Here is a 16614-nt window from a genome sequence, read left to right on the forward strand (position 1 = left end):
TCTTATCTTTAGATTTCTTTGAATTTCTTAATTTGTTCAAATTTTTATTTCATCTTGAATTATTATCAAATTAGTAGATTACAAATTTATGTTAGTGATATTATGTAAATTTTTAAATCTTAAATTTCTATTCTTTAAATTTTAAAAAGTTTGAATAATAAAATCTAAGCTTTAATAAAAAGGGTGTTAATCAATTTATTCTACAAATTCAAGATTAATAAACAAAAATATTGACTTTTTACTTTCAGCAATGACTTATAGAGAACGATATTACAATTTTGTATAATTTCTTTGTATAACTCAATCAATTAATATGGGTTGTAAAAATATCTAAATATTATTATCACTCACGTATTAAATTAATTATTTCTAAGCCGTATAGCCCAATATTTAAAATTTTTTTAATTAATTAAATATTATATTCAAATATCCATATTTTTTACAACTAACTTCAAAACACATTTCCTATCGAATATTATCATCATCTATATGTTTCATTAAAATTTTATCAAATACAAAGTTCACTAAGTTTTAACTGACTATTCAAAATTATCAACATCTAACCACAAAATCAAACAATCGAAACTACACCATGCTATTCACGTCACCATTTATAACAATATTTCTAATATATCTAACATACTTCATTAATCCTTGCATATCAACATTTATAAAATCTCATCCATGTTCAACAAAACAAAATCAGTCAAAATTACAACCATTTATAATAAACGTTGCATTAGATACACATCAAAAGAAATTAAAATTTTTTATAAATTCACAAGTAGCATTATATGATGGAATAAATACTGATAGGAATCCAGCTATTACTAATTATAATTCTACAACCAATAGATCTACTTCACTACAAGTACAAATAAATTTTATGGGTAAACAATTTATAAATGAAACCAAAAATTTTTGTGATTTAGTGTCTGTTAAAAATACAACAAGTTTTAGAAATAGTCCAAGATTTGTAAAGAATAATAATAATACCACGAATAATAATGATAATGATAGCGATGATCCTTTAAGTCCGATGAATATTATGTCAAATTCTACTAGCAATGAAACTTCAAAAGCTCAAATAAGTAATATAAACTCATTAATAGATCGTATGAACCGAACTTCATTAGGTTCAACTGATAGTACCATCACTGAATTATTTTCAAATTCTACAGGAAATTTGGTTCAGTGTCCATTATATTATAATGATTCAATAATGATTTATTACGAAGCTGATGTTAGTGAACATTATCATAGATTAGGATCCTATCAAATTGTATTCAAAGTGCTAGATAATGATAAAGATTCAAAATGTATAGGGTGCTCAAAAACATATGTGACTCCAGTTCAACCAGCTTTTATAAATGATGCTATAACAATAGGTATTTTAGTGATTATGGCAGTTTCTACAATTGTAAATATATTTACTGTCTCATTTTCATCATATCAAGAATCTACAAATCCCTATTTATTTAGGGCATCAACCATATGTAATGAAAAGCTACTAAATCAAATTGATGCAAGCGTTCCTGATATTATAATGTATCTACAGTACGCATTATTCTTAGGTGGATTAGATTTATTATACCCCGGTTTTTATCAACCAATGTTGAGTCAAATTAGTTGGTGTGCTTTATTAAATTTTTCAATCATTGGTAGTTCCAGTCCTTGGGATGATGAAGATGAAGATAATGTTTATGTCACTATGGCATCTGGTGGATTATCAAGTTTAACTTTAGTTGGAAATAATAATCCAATAGTAAATAATTGGCCAAATTTCATGGCTATATTGTTAATCGTGATTGTTATTGTTATTGTTGGCAAACAGTTATTTATTGGTGCAAAACTTTTATTTGATAAATTTATTGAATTAACTTGTAAAAAAACTATTAAAAATCCTTCACCTTTTCAATTTTGGTCAAAGAAAAATGTCTATTTAGTTGCTGGTCAAATTTTACAAATGTGGTTGGTTGTTTTTGGAATGCCATTTTTAATATTAAGTTCATTTTTATTTTTATCTGCTAATGATATAAATGGAAAACATCGATCGTTAACTAATTTTGGTATGTTAAAGAAAGGGGTTTTTTCATTTACAACTCCATATAATGAATTAATAATTCCTAATAAAGTTTTCTCATTTGGATTAAGAGCTTCGTCACTTGAAGGATTTCATCAAGCACCAATTCCGAAATTTCCACTTATTGATGGTCCAGATAAACCTAAAAAGACGGATAATGATGATAATTGGTTAACTTCAGCACCACCACCAAATTCTACTTTCAACAATACCTTATTACATTCAAATTTAACACTTGGCGGTACAAAATTAAAAGGTCATGATTGTGATTATATGAATATATCAAATGCAAGTGTTGCATTATCATCTATATTATTTTCAATCTGGATTTTATTTATTGCATTTTTCATTTTCCATTATTTACTTTCATTTTATAAATCTATGAGAATTAAAACATCTTCCAGAATTAATAAATTATATACAAACTTAAAAACTATATTGTTATGGTCATTTTTGTACTATGAATATAAACCACAAAGAGTTAAATGTGTTATTATTAATTTAGCTATATTATTTTCAAATTCAATGGTTGTTGGTTTATTACAAAGTCATGGATTAGTTCAAGTTATATTGTTGATTATAATTGCAGTGATTGATTTATTTCAAATATTTGTACTAAGACCTTATTTTGCTCCCTTAAAAATTTGGTCAATTAAATCCATGTTCCCAGTTGCAAGATTTTTATGTGCTATGTTATGTATTGGATTTGTTAGAGAGATAAATGCAGACGAAGCAGTAAGAACTATTATTGCTTACATTCATTTATTAATTCACGCTATTGTTTCATTTATATTCGTTTTCCAATTAATATTTTGGTTTTCTAAAACTTGTGTCACCATTTATAAATCTCACAAAACCAAACAAGAAGATAAACTATTACAACAACTAAGTAATATTGATTCAATTGATGAGTTTGAAAGACAATTTGAATATAAAGCAATAACTAGTTTTGCAAACAAGAGAGCCACCAATAATTTAAGAAATGAAACAACTGATTCAGATGTTTATTCAATGGATGGAGTTGACGAAGAATTTTTATTTAGAGGTGGAGTTCAGGCAGCAGACAACCTAAATTCAGATGATATTATATCAATTGCAGAATCTCAAACTTCATTTTTGAGACAACAACATGAATCAAATTTAAGAAAATTAAAGAATGATTACAAGGTAAGAGAAGCTGATCAAATTTATGAAAAATATTTCGTTGATGATAAAATTGATCCAGAAGTTAAAGAACTTTGGGAAAGTAGGAAAAAAACAGGGATAAATAATGGAATAGGAAATAGTAAATTTGATGATGCACCATCAGCATGTGCTACCACCACAGCAACAACAGCAAGTCCAATATTTTTATCAAAATTGAAAAAAGTAGCAAATCGTGGGACCACCAAATCACCAAAAGAATCATCATTTCACGTTTCTAGACCACGTCAATTAGTAGTTAAATCATTGCAACAAATACAACAAGAACAGCTCGAAAAGCAGCAAAAATTAAATGAGAGATTACAAAAACAACAAGAACTCGAAAATCAACAACCTCAAGGAATTTTCATTGTTAATAATGATGATCAACATTATTCTGATGATGAAAAATATTCATCTTTATCAAATTCAATTTTTGAAAGTACTTCTTCATCGCAAGAAACTACACTAGAAAAAGAATCAAATTAGGTCAAATGTATTATATCAAAATTTTCAATTCTTCAAAATGTATTGATTGCATTTATATTATTTATTTTACAGGTATATTTTTTTTTAGATTATTAGATTATGGATTTCATGTATTCACGAAAGTTAGTATATAGAAATCTATTAAAATACGAATTAATACGATAAGATTTATTATCATAAGTCTAAATATTTATTGTTACAATTTTTGTTTCTTGTTATTATTCTCCTCTTTATGAGTACCATTTTTATGTTCTTCTCCGTCTTGAATATCTCCTTCATTTTCAGTGGTTGTTCTCTTTTTCAATATTGCTCTAATTAATTTATCATCATCAATTAATTTCACTTTTGAATCTAATGTTTTACCAATTGTTGAAATTCCACCATCTTTACAATTCTTTAATGCATGATATTCAGATTTCAATACAATTTCTGACATTTCATCTCTATTCCAAATTTTCAAAATTTTATCAAATGGTTCAGATGCATAAATAGGGTACTGATCTAATCTAATTTCCAAAATTTCTTTGAAATTTTTTAAAAATTCAGTAGTAACTTTTTTCGATGATATGAGTTGATATATTTTGAGGTATGTTCTTTTAACAGGTGATATTTTAATTTGTTGATTTGATTTCAAAAAGGTAGTTAAAAATTGAACCAAAAAAATCAATTCTATAATAACTTCACCACTTTTAAAACAATCATAACTATCAATTATTAATTCAACTCCTTCATTTGTATCTTCATCTTCTTCTATTCGTTCTTCATATGATATTTCACCCAATATTTCAAATAACAAGTTTAAATCATCTTCACTAACATTATATTTCTCTAAAAAGAATTGTTGTATGATCAGTAATGGAATATCTCCAAAATCAAATTTTGAACCTTCTGGTTCCACATAGCCGTACCTTCTTAAAATTTCTGAATTGGGGTGATTCGAATAAGTGTTGTATATTTGTTCACCTTGTTTAATATCTTTGATACTCGTCACCACTAAATAATCAGATTCATGTATTACTACTGCATTATTATAATTTGTATCTGCATTTAGTGTATCTGCTAATGGTACCATTGATTTTAAATTCCCGTCTAATAATATTGAAATTTCTTCTTTAGTTTCATCATCTTCAATTTCTTGAATTTCGTTAGTGTTGTGATTCTCGTGTGCTAATTTATCTTCTTGCGAGTCAGTTTTTAGTTGTTCATTAATTAATTGGTTTTCTTCATCATCAGTTAATTCAACGTCAAAAGAATATGACATTATTAAAGTTGCAATTATATTGTATTCATCAAATGTTAAATCTTGTAATTCAGTAATTTTAAGTTCTTCAATAATTTTTTTAATTTGTTCAAACATCTTTTTAGCACTATCTTTACCAATCCTTTCCAAAATATATGAAGGTTGTAACATATTTAATTCATTTGAATCCCAAAACATCAATTGATTAAAATCAGATTTACAACTTGGTAAAATTTTTAAATAATCTTTCCATTTACTTTTATCCTTATGTCTTATTTCATAACTTAGTATTATAATTAATGAGTCCCAATGATTTAATCTAATTATTTTTTGTTTTAAACAAGGGAAATTTTCAATTATTAAATTTTGTTTTAAATTTATTAAAATATTTTTAGGAATCTTGGCTAATATTTCTCCATTTTTGATATCTTGTAATGCTATAACTCCTCTGCCTTGATTTATTGATGTATAGTCATATATTGTAATTTTGGGTGATATTTTTACTTGATTTTGTTTTAGCCATCTTAAATATAATAAAGTATTTTCATTAAATTCATCTTTTAAATTCGAATTTAACGACATGACTCGAGGTTTTAGTTGGTGAATAGTGTCTTGTGTAATTTGTTTCAAAAACTGCAATGTATTTTGCAGTCAAATATTTGGTCCTTCCCTAATTATATAGTATAGTTAATTTTTTTGTGATGATGATGATCTTTGTTTTCGTTATGATGCTTTTTTTGATAAAAGATTAACACTTTGATATTTATTTGAAAATAAAATCCAACTAATCTCCTTTATCCTCTATAACTATATGATTTAGAGTAGTATTGTTATGAAGTTTCAGATATTTAGTTAATTATCGGAATTTTCTATTATTCCATATAATTCCGATTTAATATTTTTTAGTTAAACTTTAAATTTTTTTTATTTTTTTATTGAATTGATTTGTGGCTAATGAGTAATTGAAAAGAAATACAGTATACTTTGTAATTACTGCAAGTAAATAATAATGCACTTGAAAGGATTCACTTTACAAAGGTAATAACTTAATTGTAAATACTCGGAATCTTGAGACTGATTTTGTATAATAATTAATTAATTATTCCGAACTTTGAATTATACTCCAATCAATTGAGTATTTCTTAAAGCAAATTCGTTAGGAATAGATCTAAGGATTTTGAATCTATGATTTTGATAGAATTTAAACTTAATTTCCAATTATTGTAAAAATATAATCTTCCAAAGAATATTGATTGCTTATTTATAAGGAAAATCTGATTAAACTTGTCAGTCTACGTTTGGTTTAATTGATATATATATGGATGTTTTAATTTTATTTCAATGCTTTATAGTTGTTACTTTTTTATTCCCAAATAAAGTTTGATCATATAATTTTGAAGTTTTTTTAAAATTTTGACTAAAAAAATTTTAAACTTATGATCTAATAATTTTAAATTGACTAAAACCAAAATTTAGACTAGTTTAAATTCAGTTTGAAAATGTTCATGAGTTTAGGTATTCGATTAGTAAATCATTTGTAATATACTTTAAAAAAGTCAATATTGTTTATCCCTCTCTTTATAGTTAAAATTAAGTAGTTGATCTAATTAAAAGTATAATAGTATATTTTATATTTAATATACAAAATGAGTGGAGTTAAAAATCTATTTATTTGGAAATTATAAGAGATTATTCTATATAAAAATTAATTTTGGATTTATTTTTTAACTAGGCCCAAAGTTAAATAATTCCCGGAAATCTGTTTAACCTTATTTGTATGTAAAATGGAAATATGACATAACAAACTTTAAAATTTTTTTCACAAATATCCATATAATCTTATTCGTTTTTTGTTCGTTAACATCATCGATAATAGATTCATTGCTGGTTGTAGCAATCAGACATTGCATATTTATCAGTTGTCTTTTATGAGGGGAGAGCTATGGAAAGTTTGCAGAGATCGTTGGTGACGTACGCAAGTGACGTACGCAAGTTTACTTTTCCATTCAAACCTAAACATGCCATAAAGTCATTCATTACTCTTTTTTGACCACCTTTTATTGAGTACATCTGTTACATTATTTGAATTTGATATAAAAAGAAGTTTTGAACCGAGCAATCTTTAATAACTCTGAAAGTTGGTCTCCAGTCCTCAATGTTGACGTAAACTGTAAATCAAGATCTACTAACCCTTTTCAAAATCTAGAATTCTCTTTCAACTCTTTTTATGATCTAAAAATTTCTAAACTTCTCTAATTTATGATTATTACAAGCAAACAATTAGTAATATTAGTCTAAATGAGGATAACCTAATTTTAGTCAAATGTAACAAAATGATTTAAAAAATTGTCTTTTTTGACATGTTATATTATATCCCAACATTCAATTTTGAAATTTTAAATTTGATTTTAAGTAATACAAATGCCAAGTGTTTCATATTGTAATCAAGTTTCATCGATTTTAAATACGTTTTCAAAATGCATTGAATACGTCACATTACAGATTGAACTTAGAATTATGTTTATAATGACTAAAAAACTTTAAATTACTTTAATTTTCAAATAGTTAAAATCCTCAATGGAAAGATTTTCAAATTCAAATTCTCTATAATTATATTTTGCGCTTCAATGGAATTCAAAAACTTTAATAGAAAAATGTAATAATTGTGAAAAGATGTCAAAATTCATAAGCCTAATTCAACAATTAGATAGAAAATTTCAAACATCCAAAGACATTACAAGGTGAAAAAAAAAAACGTTACATTTGTGAAACAATTTTAAACTGTTCTCGTAAATTCTTAAACGAACAAAGTTTTAAAACTTCGCAATAATTCTGGTAAAGGGACCAAATTTAAACGAAGTATTTACGGACATAAAACACTATTTTCACAAAATTTATAACAATAATATGGCGAGTACACCTGTACTAAAAAGCAAATTACTCGGGCCTGTTTCATTCGCCTAAACTTGTTATAGGATTCCTATATAACTAAAAAACTTAAAAAAACTTTAATCTTTTTAATTTGCATTGGTCTAAACTTTTGACTAAAATTTATTAACATATTAGTCAGAGTAAAATGTCATGTTTTATGATAACAATTTTTTCTTGACTTATTATTATATGAACTTGCTAAGATATTAGTAAATTTTTAAAAACATATTTCGTCTTTTTTTCATTAGTTTTTGCAATCTAAAAAACAATAAAAAATAATTGAAGGGTATATTCATCCTCTTACTTTTCTTGTCAAGTTTAAAAAGCTTAAAATGTAGCAAGGCTTCTTCAACAATTTACGTGAGTGAAAGCTTCTAACCTCTGTCAATTTAAAACTCCGTGAGTTCTAAAAGGGATGAAAATTTATCAATGGAATTAATTGTTTCTTTTGATCAAAGCTAATTTATTAAGCAGAGATTTTTATTTCTTATGTTGTGCAATCAACCTACCAATTACTTTAATATTTTTTTTTTGCAAGCCTTATTTTAAGAAATCCAAATCAATTTTAATTTAAGTTATGAGTGAACTGAAAAGTTTCGATTGGAAATTTTAAGTGATCGAAGATATAGACTCTAGTTGTGCATATAGTCAAAATCTCACATTTTTAAAAAATACATGTGTTTCAGGTTTAATTTCTTTTTCAAAATTTTATACGTTTATTGATTGTCCATTTAGCTTACATTAAATTCAATGAATTTAGGGAGATAAAGTTTTTACAAATTACATTTACCTCTTCGTCATCAACACATTAATGTTTTGATACAAGGATAGTCATGAATCATCGTCAAAGTTTTTATCCAAGAGCACCTCCACAGAAGCAAAACTCACAGATGCCTAATTGGAAGTATTTAGAAACTCAAAGAAACTACAAGATTTATTTTGATAAATCCAATTGCGTATTTATTCTTTCAATTGCTTCAAGTAGATCTTACTAGGTAGTTTTGAGAACTCGGTTTCTGACATTCTCCTTCTCTTTTTATAGTTATCATCACTAGTCGCAACGGCTAATAAATTATTATTCAAGTTGATATCTAATTTTGCAACACTTTCAACTGAGACTTCATTTGTTTCAATCTCTCTGTTGATAAATTTCAGATATTGTTTTAATCTTTTCCTTTTTTTGATATCCCATAAACATATAAAACCATCTGACCCTGCGGTATACAATAGCGTATTATTTGAATATGACGTTGGTTTATTGAATGTTATTGAATTTATTGGATATACTATATCAGTCTCAGTTGCTGGATCATAATGTCTATGTGATTTGAAAACATAACTCTCTTGTATTTCTGTATTATTGTCAGTGTTATTAAAAGTTTCAATTGATACTCTACCATCAATGGAAGAGACCGCAAAGCCTTGTTGGTTGGGAAATACCTTAATATCGGTGATCTGGTACTTCAATCCAATCTCTCTCGTCTCTATTGGTTTTTGTAAATTATTTGAATCATATATTTCTAGTATATTTCCAGTTAAACCTAGTATTAAATATTTATTTGAAGTTTCCATTGTTATTATTTTTCTTTTGTTTTTGATTACGTTTATTGGTTTTTGTAGTTTTGAATCAATCACTTGTAATTGACCATTGAACGAACTTGCAATAATCGTACCATTTGATCCAACTTTTAAATTGTTTATACCACTCTGAAAATCGTTTTCATCAATATTCTGACCCATATTAGGACCTAAATTAATATTCTCAAAATCAATTTCTTTGACTGAACCATCTAATAATCCAACAACAGGTATATTTGACTCCGTGTAAAGTAAACTTAAGGGGGTTTCACTAAGTTTGAATTCAACTAATGGATCTGTTGTTGGTGGTTCATGTAAATGATTAATAAATGATTTACAATCATATAATAAAATTTGATTATCCCAAGAACTTGCTAGTAGCCTTGAATCATTTGGATTATTATTAAATTTCAAGTCTGATATTATATCCAACCCAGCTGGTGTTGTTAATTCTACAAATTCTGAATTATAATTATTTGACATAGTTGACTAGATGTGTAGCTTCCAATTCCTCCGGCTTAATGATATGAATTTGCTTGATTTATTTATTTATGTATGATAGCTTGAGTTAATAGTTTAATAAGAAATATTTGCAATTAAAATTAATTTTAAAACGTAATGACTACTTGAATCGGTTGTAGATGGAATAGATTAACTGAAGAGTGGTAACATGATTCAATTTAAGTCAATAAGAATTTTATCAATTTGTGTAATATTATGAAATATTATAAGATTTATATTAAAACACAGAACAGCGAATGCTATTCACTACGCTTGTTTCTTACGATTGTCATTGAACTTACTCACTTATTCACACCCATTGAATATAGAGATTAATTCATTTAAAGATCCTCAAACAAGTGGATCATCCTTCTTAAAGAAAAGCTCTCTGTCTTCTTTATATTTTTCACGACATTGAAAAAAAATAGATTAGATGGAGTTACACAAAAAAATGATTTTTTTTTTTTTTCCTGAAATCAACATTTATTCTAAATATAAAATTATACATAGAGAAATGTAGGATACCTAACCTAATGGTATCGAAAGGTAATATAATTTGTGTTTCAAATTTTGAAAACTATACAGAAGATAAACATTTATCATTTCCATTTTTTACATTATAAGAATGCCACCGTCAAAACTCAGAGATGTAATAAAAAGCCGACAAGGTTCTATAATAACAGTAGCTGGGCCAATGGTGCGTTATTCAAAACTACCTTTCAGAATACTATGTGGATTTTATGACGTTGATATCATATATACACCAATGATACTAGCCAGAGAATTTGTTAGAAATGAAGTAGCAAGATATTCGGACTTCACAACTAATGATCAAGATAGATGTGTTATTGTACAAGTTGGAGTAAACAATGTTGAAGATTTTATGAAATTTGTTGATATGATCCATCCATTTGTTCAAGGGATTGGAATTAATTGTGGATGTCCTATACCTCTTCAAGTAAGAGAAGGTATTGGAGCTGCATTAATGAGTGAACCTAATTTGGTTTCGAATTTAATCAAGACTGCTAAATCAAAATATGGTGATAAAATTTTCATTGATACCAAGATAAGAATACATAAAGATTTGAATGATACCATAGAGTTTGTTAAAAAAGTTCAAGATGCAGGAACTGATATGATAACTATTCATGGTAGAACTAAAACTACAAGATCATCAGTACCTGTTAATCTAGATGCGATAAAGTTATTAAGACCTTATATAAAAGTACCAGTGATAGCAAATGGTGATTGTTTCACTTTAGAAGATTGTAATAAAATTGTTGAATATACAAAAGTTGACGGAGTAATGTCGGCAAGAGGTATACTAGCGAATCCAGCTTTGTTTAAAGGTTATAACAAAACTCCTTGGGGTGCAGTAGAGATGTTTATGGATTTAACTACAAGTTATGGTTTACCATTTAAAATTTCACAACATCATGTTTCACAATTTTTGGAAAATATGGAAATATCGAAAAAAATAGTAAAGCAGCTTAATGATTGTAAAAATATGATTGAAATGATTGATTTAATGGATGATTATTTTGTTGTGAAAAGATCAAATGAAGAAAACTTTGCAACTGCAATAGAACCACAATTTAGAAATCTACAGAAAGATGAATTTGTAAAAAAACCACTTTATGTATAATTCTTACTTATATATTCATTATACATGTACTTCTAGTTTTATTTTCAACCTTGTAGATCCCAACTAATTTAGCAGCTAATTCAAACATATTATTTCTTAATGAAATGACCACAAATTGAGCATTTTTAGTCCGTTCTTTTATATAATTAGCAACAATTGAAACATTTCTAAAATCTAATGCAGCATCAATTTCATCCATGACATATAAGGGAGTTGGTTTATACAGATGTAAAGCAAATACCAACGCCAATGAACTTAAAGTTTTTTCACCACCAGATAAATTTGATATATTTTTCCATGATTTTTTAGGTGGCATTACACTAAATAATATACCCTCTGAAAATGGATCTAAACTATCAACTAATTCTAACTCCGCATTACCTCCCATTGTTATCATTCTATACATATCTTTTAATGTCATTGAAATTTTACTAAAACCTTCCGTAAATTCATCTAATCTTTTGCGTTTTAAATCTTCACAATAATCTCTTTTTTCATCACGTTCTTCAACTGCTCTATTTAGATCAGACCTTCTATCATTGTATTCATCTATCTTTGTTCCATACTCCTTCAACAATTCAACATCTACTTTTACTGTAGCCATATAGTTATTTAATTCTTCAATTTCAACAGCAACTGCTTCTAAATCAAAATCTCTGATTTCTTCTTCACTCAATCTTTCCAATGCATTGGTTTTATATTTATTTTGTTCTTCTTCATCTAACCAGTAGATGTAAGGTGTAACATCTCTTACTTCTATTGCATTTAACTTGTTTTGATTGTCTTCGATTAGATGATGCAATTTTTTAAGTCCACTTGTTACTTTCTCCAATTTGTTTGTAATTTCAACTTCAAATTGTTTAAATTCTGCTATTTCTTCTTCTTTTTCTTCGATTTTAACTCTTATGACTTCTAATTCTTCATCTTGATTCTTTTTATCATTTTCTACTTTAATAATTTCTTCTTCCAATTCTTTGAGTTTCTCTTCTACCACAGCTTTTTGCTCCTTATTTGAATCATAATCTTTTTCTATATTTGATTGTTCTGTTTTAGCATCTTCTATAGCCTTTGTATGACGTTTAATATCACTTTCTAGTTTTTTGACTGCCATTCTATCACCACTTGTTTTCTCATTAACAATTGAAATTTGTTTCTTTATTGAGTCAACTTTTGAGTTTTGAATTTTCAAATCCGTACCTCCAGCTTCCATAATCTTTTTTTCAAGTATTGATATTTGATTTTCTGATTCTGCCATTTCATGTTTTAAATTTCCTTTAGTTCTTTCTAAATTATCAAGTTCATTTTGTTTGTCTTCGATTTGTTCTTCAAATGGATTATTTTGTTCCATTTCTCTTTGTTCAACCACCAAATTCTTACAAATTCGAGAAACTTCTTTCATTTCAGATGCTAGTCCAGCTATATCCATCTTTAATTTATCCACTTCAAGTCTAGTTTCAGGTTCAACATTTTTAATTTTTGCTAATTTACTCATATCTTGATTATAATCTTGTTGTTCTTTATTAAATTCAGATTCCATATCTTGTATTTCGCTCCATGCCTTTTTTAAATCATCTTCATCAAAATCTGGTTGATTAGTTTGAGCTGAAGTTAAACGCAATGCTCCTCTCATTACTTGATTTCCACCACCTGACATTGTACCAGTAACATCGATGACTTTACCATCTAAGGTAACACATTTACATCTTCTTGCTCCATATGCAACTTTTTTAGCTTCATTTAGATCAGGTGCAACCAAAGTATTAAACATCTTACTATAAAATGCTGGTGCAAATTTAGGATTCACGGGATTAATCAAATCAAACAATCTTTTAATTTTTGATGGGTCTCCAGGTATGCTTATAGGAGAAAGATCAAAATTTCTTAGTTTGTTCAAACAAATGAAATTTGCATACCCGAGTCGATTTTTTCTGAGGTAATCGATACATGCTTGTGCAGTTTCAACTGTTTCAACCACCATAGAATCTAATCCCGGAACTGCAGTTGAAACAGCTATATCATATTTATCATCAATACTACCAAGATCACCTAATTTGCCATAAAATCCTTCAATTCTACCTGATTTACCTAATTTTGTTAAAGCTGCCAACACACTGTTTTGATTTTGTTTAGTTTGGAAAATTTGTGATGAATCATGATATTTGTTTTTAGCTCTATTAATTTGATTTTTCATTTTTTCCATTCTTTGCTTTCTTGAATTTGTTTGTTCTTCACCTAATGAAATTTGTTCTTCTATAGCTTCAAGAGTTTGTTCTTTCTCCTGACATTTCGCTTCTTTACTTTTACCTTCTTGCTTGATTGCAATAAGTTTTTCTTTATTCTCCTCGAGTTGTTTGAAAATGCTGTTCTTCTGAGATTCTAGTATATTAATGCTTGATTTAACTAATTGGATCTCATTTTCATTCTGTTTTAATTTTGTATTCCATGGTTCTAATTGCTTTTGTAAATATTCAATTTTTTGAGTATATTCTTTGGTTTTGCCAGTTAATCTTTCACGAATTTCATGTAACTTGTTCTCTTCCTCTTCCAAAGAAGTGTTGAGTTTTTCTATTTGAGATTTGTATTGTTCTGATGAATTAGAATATGTTAATAAACTTTGATATGAAGAATTTAATGCATGTGTCAGGGAATTTATAGTTTTTTGAACTTTCTTTAGTTTATTTTCAAAATTTTTTGATTTTTCTTCTAATGCTACATTTTTCTTATTTACTTCCTTTTTCTGTTTATCAAGCTTCTCGAGTTCATTTGTGAAAGATTTTACAATTTTTTTGATCTCAGATTGTTTGGCGGTTTCTTCTTCAATTAATTTAAAGACTTCGTTATTTGCTAGTTTCTTCTCTTGCAATTGTCTTTCTAAATCATCTGCTTCAGTTTGTCTCTCGTTGATTTTAGTTTCAAAATGATTTATATTATATTGAAATTGAATGCTTTTATGGTGATTTAATTTTCTTTCCAATTCTAAAAATCTTAAAGCTTCAACTTTTTTTTCATCTAATGCTTCTTTATCTTTTTCAACCAAATTAAATCTATCTGCTTTTTCTTGACATATAGTATTCAATTCTTCTATTCTAGACATACTGTCTTCTATCAATTGTTTATATTTAGTTGTACCAATAATATCCTCCAAATATTCCAAAAGGCCATCTTCACCTTCTTTCTCAGCTTTTGCTTTCATTTGTGCAATTGATTCCACTTCACCTTGCAAAATTAAAAATCTTTTATGATCTAAATCAATTCCCTGATTTTTTAGTAGGGTTGTAACTTCTGTATAATTACTTCTTTTGTTATTTATGTAATATTGTGATTGGTTATTAATTGTCGCCCTTCTTGATATTATAAGCTGGGAGTTCTCAACAACTGTAACTGGATCATCATGAATCATTTCAAAATAAATGTCTACCTGACAATAATCAGCTCTTCCTGAACCTGAATTGTGAATAAGTTCCGAAATTTTACCTTGTCTCATTTTGTTTGCTTTAAAACCAAAAACAAATAACATTGAATCAATAACATTCGATTTTCCACTACCGTTCGGACCAACCACTGATGAAAATGAAGTATGAAAAGGTCCAATAATTTGTTCCCCAGCATAAGACTTAAAATTTGTAAGTATCAATTTGTTTATAACTAGTCTTGGTTTTGATTGAGGAGTGGTGTTTTGTGGTTCAGGACTTGCTACTGGTGTATCTTTTTCATATTCATTATTATCAAATATAGGTTCTTCCGAGCTTTCATTATTTATATCCAATTGATCGTGTGATTCTTCTTCTTCTTCTTCTTTCTTTTCTTGATTTGTATATTCTTCTGTAATTTCGCGTTTTGACTTAGGATCATTCGTGAGATTTTCTGGATCAATTAATGTATCTACTACCGTGTCTGTTACTATGTTATTATCATTATTTTCATTTGGTACACTATTTAAATTTTCTTCCTCTTCGTTATCTTTGTTATTATCATAATCACTATTATTTATAAATGTAGTATCATCTTCATCATCTGATATGATTCTTTTTCTTTTCATTATTTTAAGTAATCAGTTGTAAAGATCCTTAGGTTGTAAAAAAAAAAATATAATAAAGAAATATTTATTAAAAAAGTAAACAAACAAAATTTATTATTATAAAAAAATAAATAAGTGGTTATTATATTACACAAAATCATTGTCGTTTTTTGTTGTCAGGACATCTTATTCTTAGAAACATTATTTGGATATCTTCTATTTTGATTATTACCATTAGCTCAATCACTCATATCTTTAGTTACAAGACTACTGTAACTAATCCTGCTTCAAAATGCCCAAGTCAACTTTGTATTTGAAGTTCGGCAATAAATTCAAAAACCAGTTTATACTAACCTTTTATTCAGATTTGTCGTTATTCTTAATTGCATCATTATTGTCGGAAATAGGTGGCAACCCTCTTAAATTTCTCTGTATCCTTTTTAATTGTGATAGTATAGCAACAGTTTCACTGTTGTTAGAAAACCCTTTCGATTGATTTTGATTTTTAACATTTAATGGATTATTATTAAATTCACTTGCCTCAATAAATTCTGTTAGTATTGATTCAGCTTCATTTTGCAGTATATCCTTTGTTGTATTTATTTTTACAGTTGTTGGGGTATTTAAAGTTGAAGGTATCACTCTTCTTGTTCTATTTGTTGATGACATTGTAATATTGAATCTTGACTGATGAGATAAATCTAAAATTAAACAAAAAAATAAATTTAGTGTTTTTAAGAGAAAAAAAATGAAAAATTTCAAATATCACCAAATAGTAATCTAAGGTACAATACTACAGTCAAGATCTAACTACTAAGTTAACCATTACAACACTTCAATCATGCTTCAACATCTAATTAAACCCCAATTTTTGAATATACAGAGATCAATACCAACATCACCTATACTAAATAACTCAATAATTAATTCATTCTCCTTAATAAATA

The 16614-nt window shown here is 27.0% G+C and overlaps 6 protein-coding genes across 6 annotated transcripts; 2 read left to right on the forward strand and 4 right to left on the reverse strand. All coding sequences in view use genetic code 12, as the record gives it.

Moving 5' to 3' along the window:
• Positions 1-592: 592 nt before the first annotated feature.
• Positions 593-3754, forward strand: KGF54_000918 (uncharacterized protein; the record flags this gene model as incomplete). The annotated part of the gene is made up of 1 exon (XM_051766883.1): positions 593-3754. One exon carries the CDS (start codon positions 593-595, stop codon positions 3752-3754), a length of 3162 nt encoding a protein of 1053 aa, XP_051622132.1.
• A 196-nt stretch (positions 3755-3950) lies between these two features.
• On the reverse strand, positions 3951-5576 carry RMS1 (ribosomal lysine N-methyltransferase; the record flags this gene model as incomplete). The annotated part of the gene is made up of 1 exon (XM_051766884.1): positions 3951-5576. One exon carries the CDS (start codon positions 5574-5576, stop codon positions 3951-3953), a length of 1626 nt encoding a protein of 541 aa, XP_051622133.1.
• Positions 5577-8885: 3309 nt separating this feature from the next.
• On the reverse strand, positions 8886-9986 carry BUB3 (Bub3p; the record flags this gene model as incomplete). Its single annotated transcript, XM_051766886.1, has 1 exon — positions 8886-9986. One exon carries the CDS (start codon positions 9984-9986, stop codon positions 8886-8888), a length of 1101 nt encoding a protein of 366 aa, XP_051622134.1.
• Positions 9987-10629: 643 nt separating this feature from the next.
• On the forward strand, positions 10630-11649 carry DUS4 (tRNA dihydrouridine synthase; the record flags this gene model as incomplete). Its single annotated transcript, XM_051766887.1, has 1 exon — positions 10630-11649. The coding sequence occupies one exon, from the start codon at positions 10630-10632 to the stop codon at positions 11647-11649; it is 1020 nt and encodes a 339-aa protein (XP_051622135.1).
• Positions 11650-11656: 7 nt separating this feature from the next.
• On the reverse strand, positions 11657-15688 carry SMC4 (condensin subunit; the record flags this gene model as incomplete). The annotated part of the gene is made up of 1 exon (XM_051766888.1): positions 11657-15688. One exon carries the CDS (start codon positions 15686-15688, stop codon positions 11657-11659), a length of 4032 nt encoding a protein of 1343 aa, XP_051622136.1.
• A 336-nt stretch (positions 15689-16024) lies between these two features.
• On the reverse strand, positions 16025-16336 carry KGF54_000923 (uncharacterized protein; the record flags this gene model as incomplete). Its single annotated transcript, XM_051766889.1, has 1 exon — positions 16025-16336. The coding sequence occupies one exon, from the start codon at positions 16334-16336 to the stop codon at positions 16025-16027; it is 312 nt and encodes a 103-aa protein (XP_051622137.1).
• Positions 16337-16614: the final 278 nt, after the last annotated feature.

Source organism: Candida jiufengensis (assembly GCF_024610255.1).
Source record: "Candida jiufengensis strain CBS 10846 chromosome Unknown scaffold7, whole genome shotgun sequence".
In the NCBI taxonomy this organism is placed as follows: domain Eukaryota; kingdom Fungi; phylum Ascomycota; class Pichiomycetes; order Serinales; family Debaryomycetaceae; genus Lodderomyces; species Lodderomyces jiufengensis.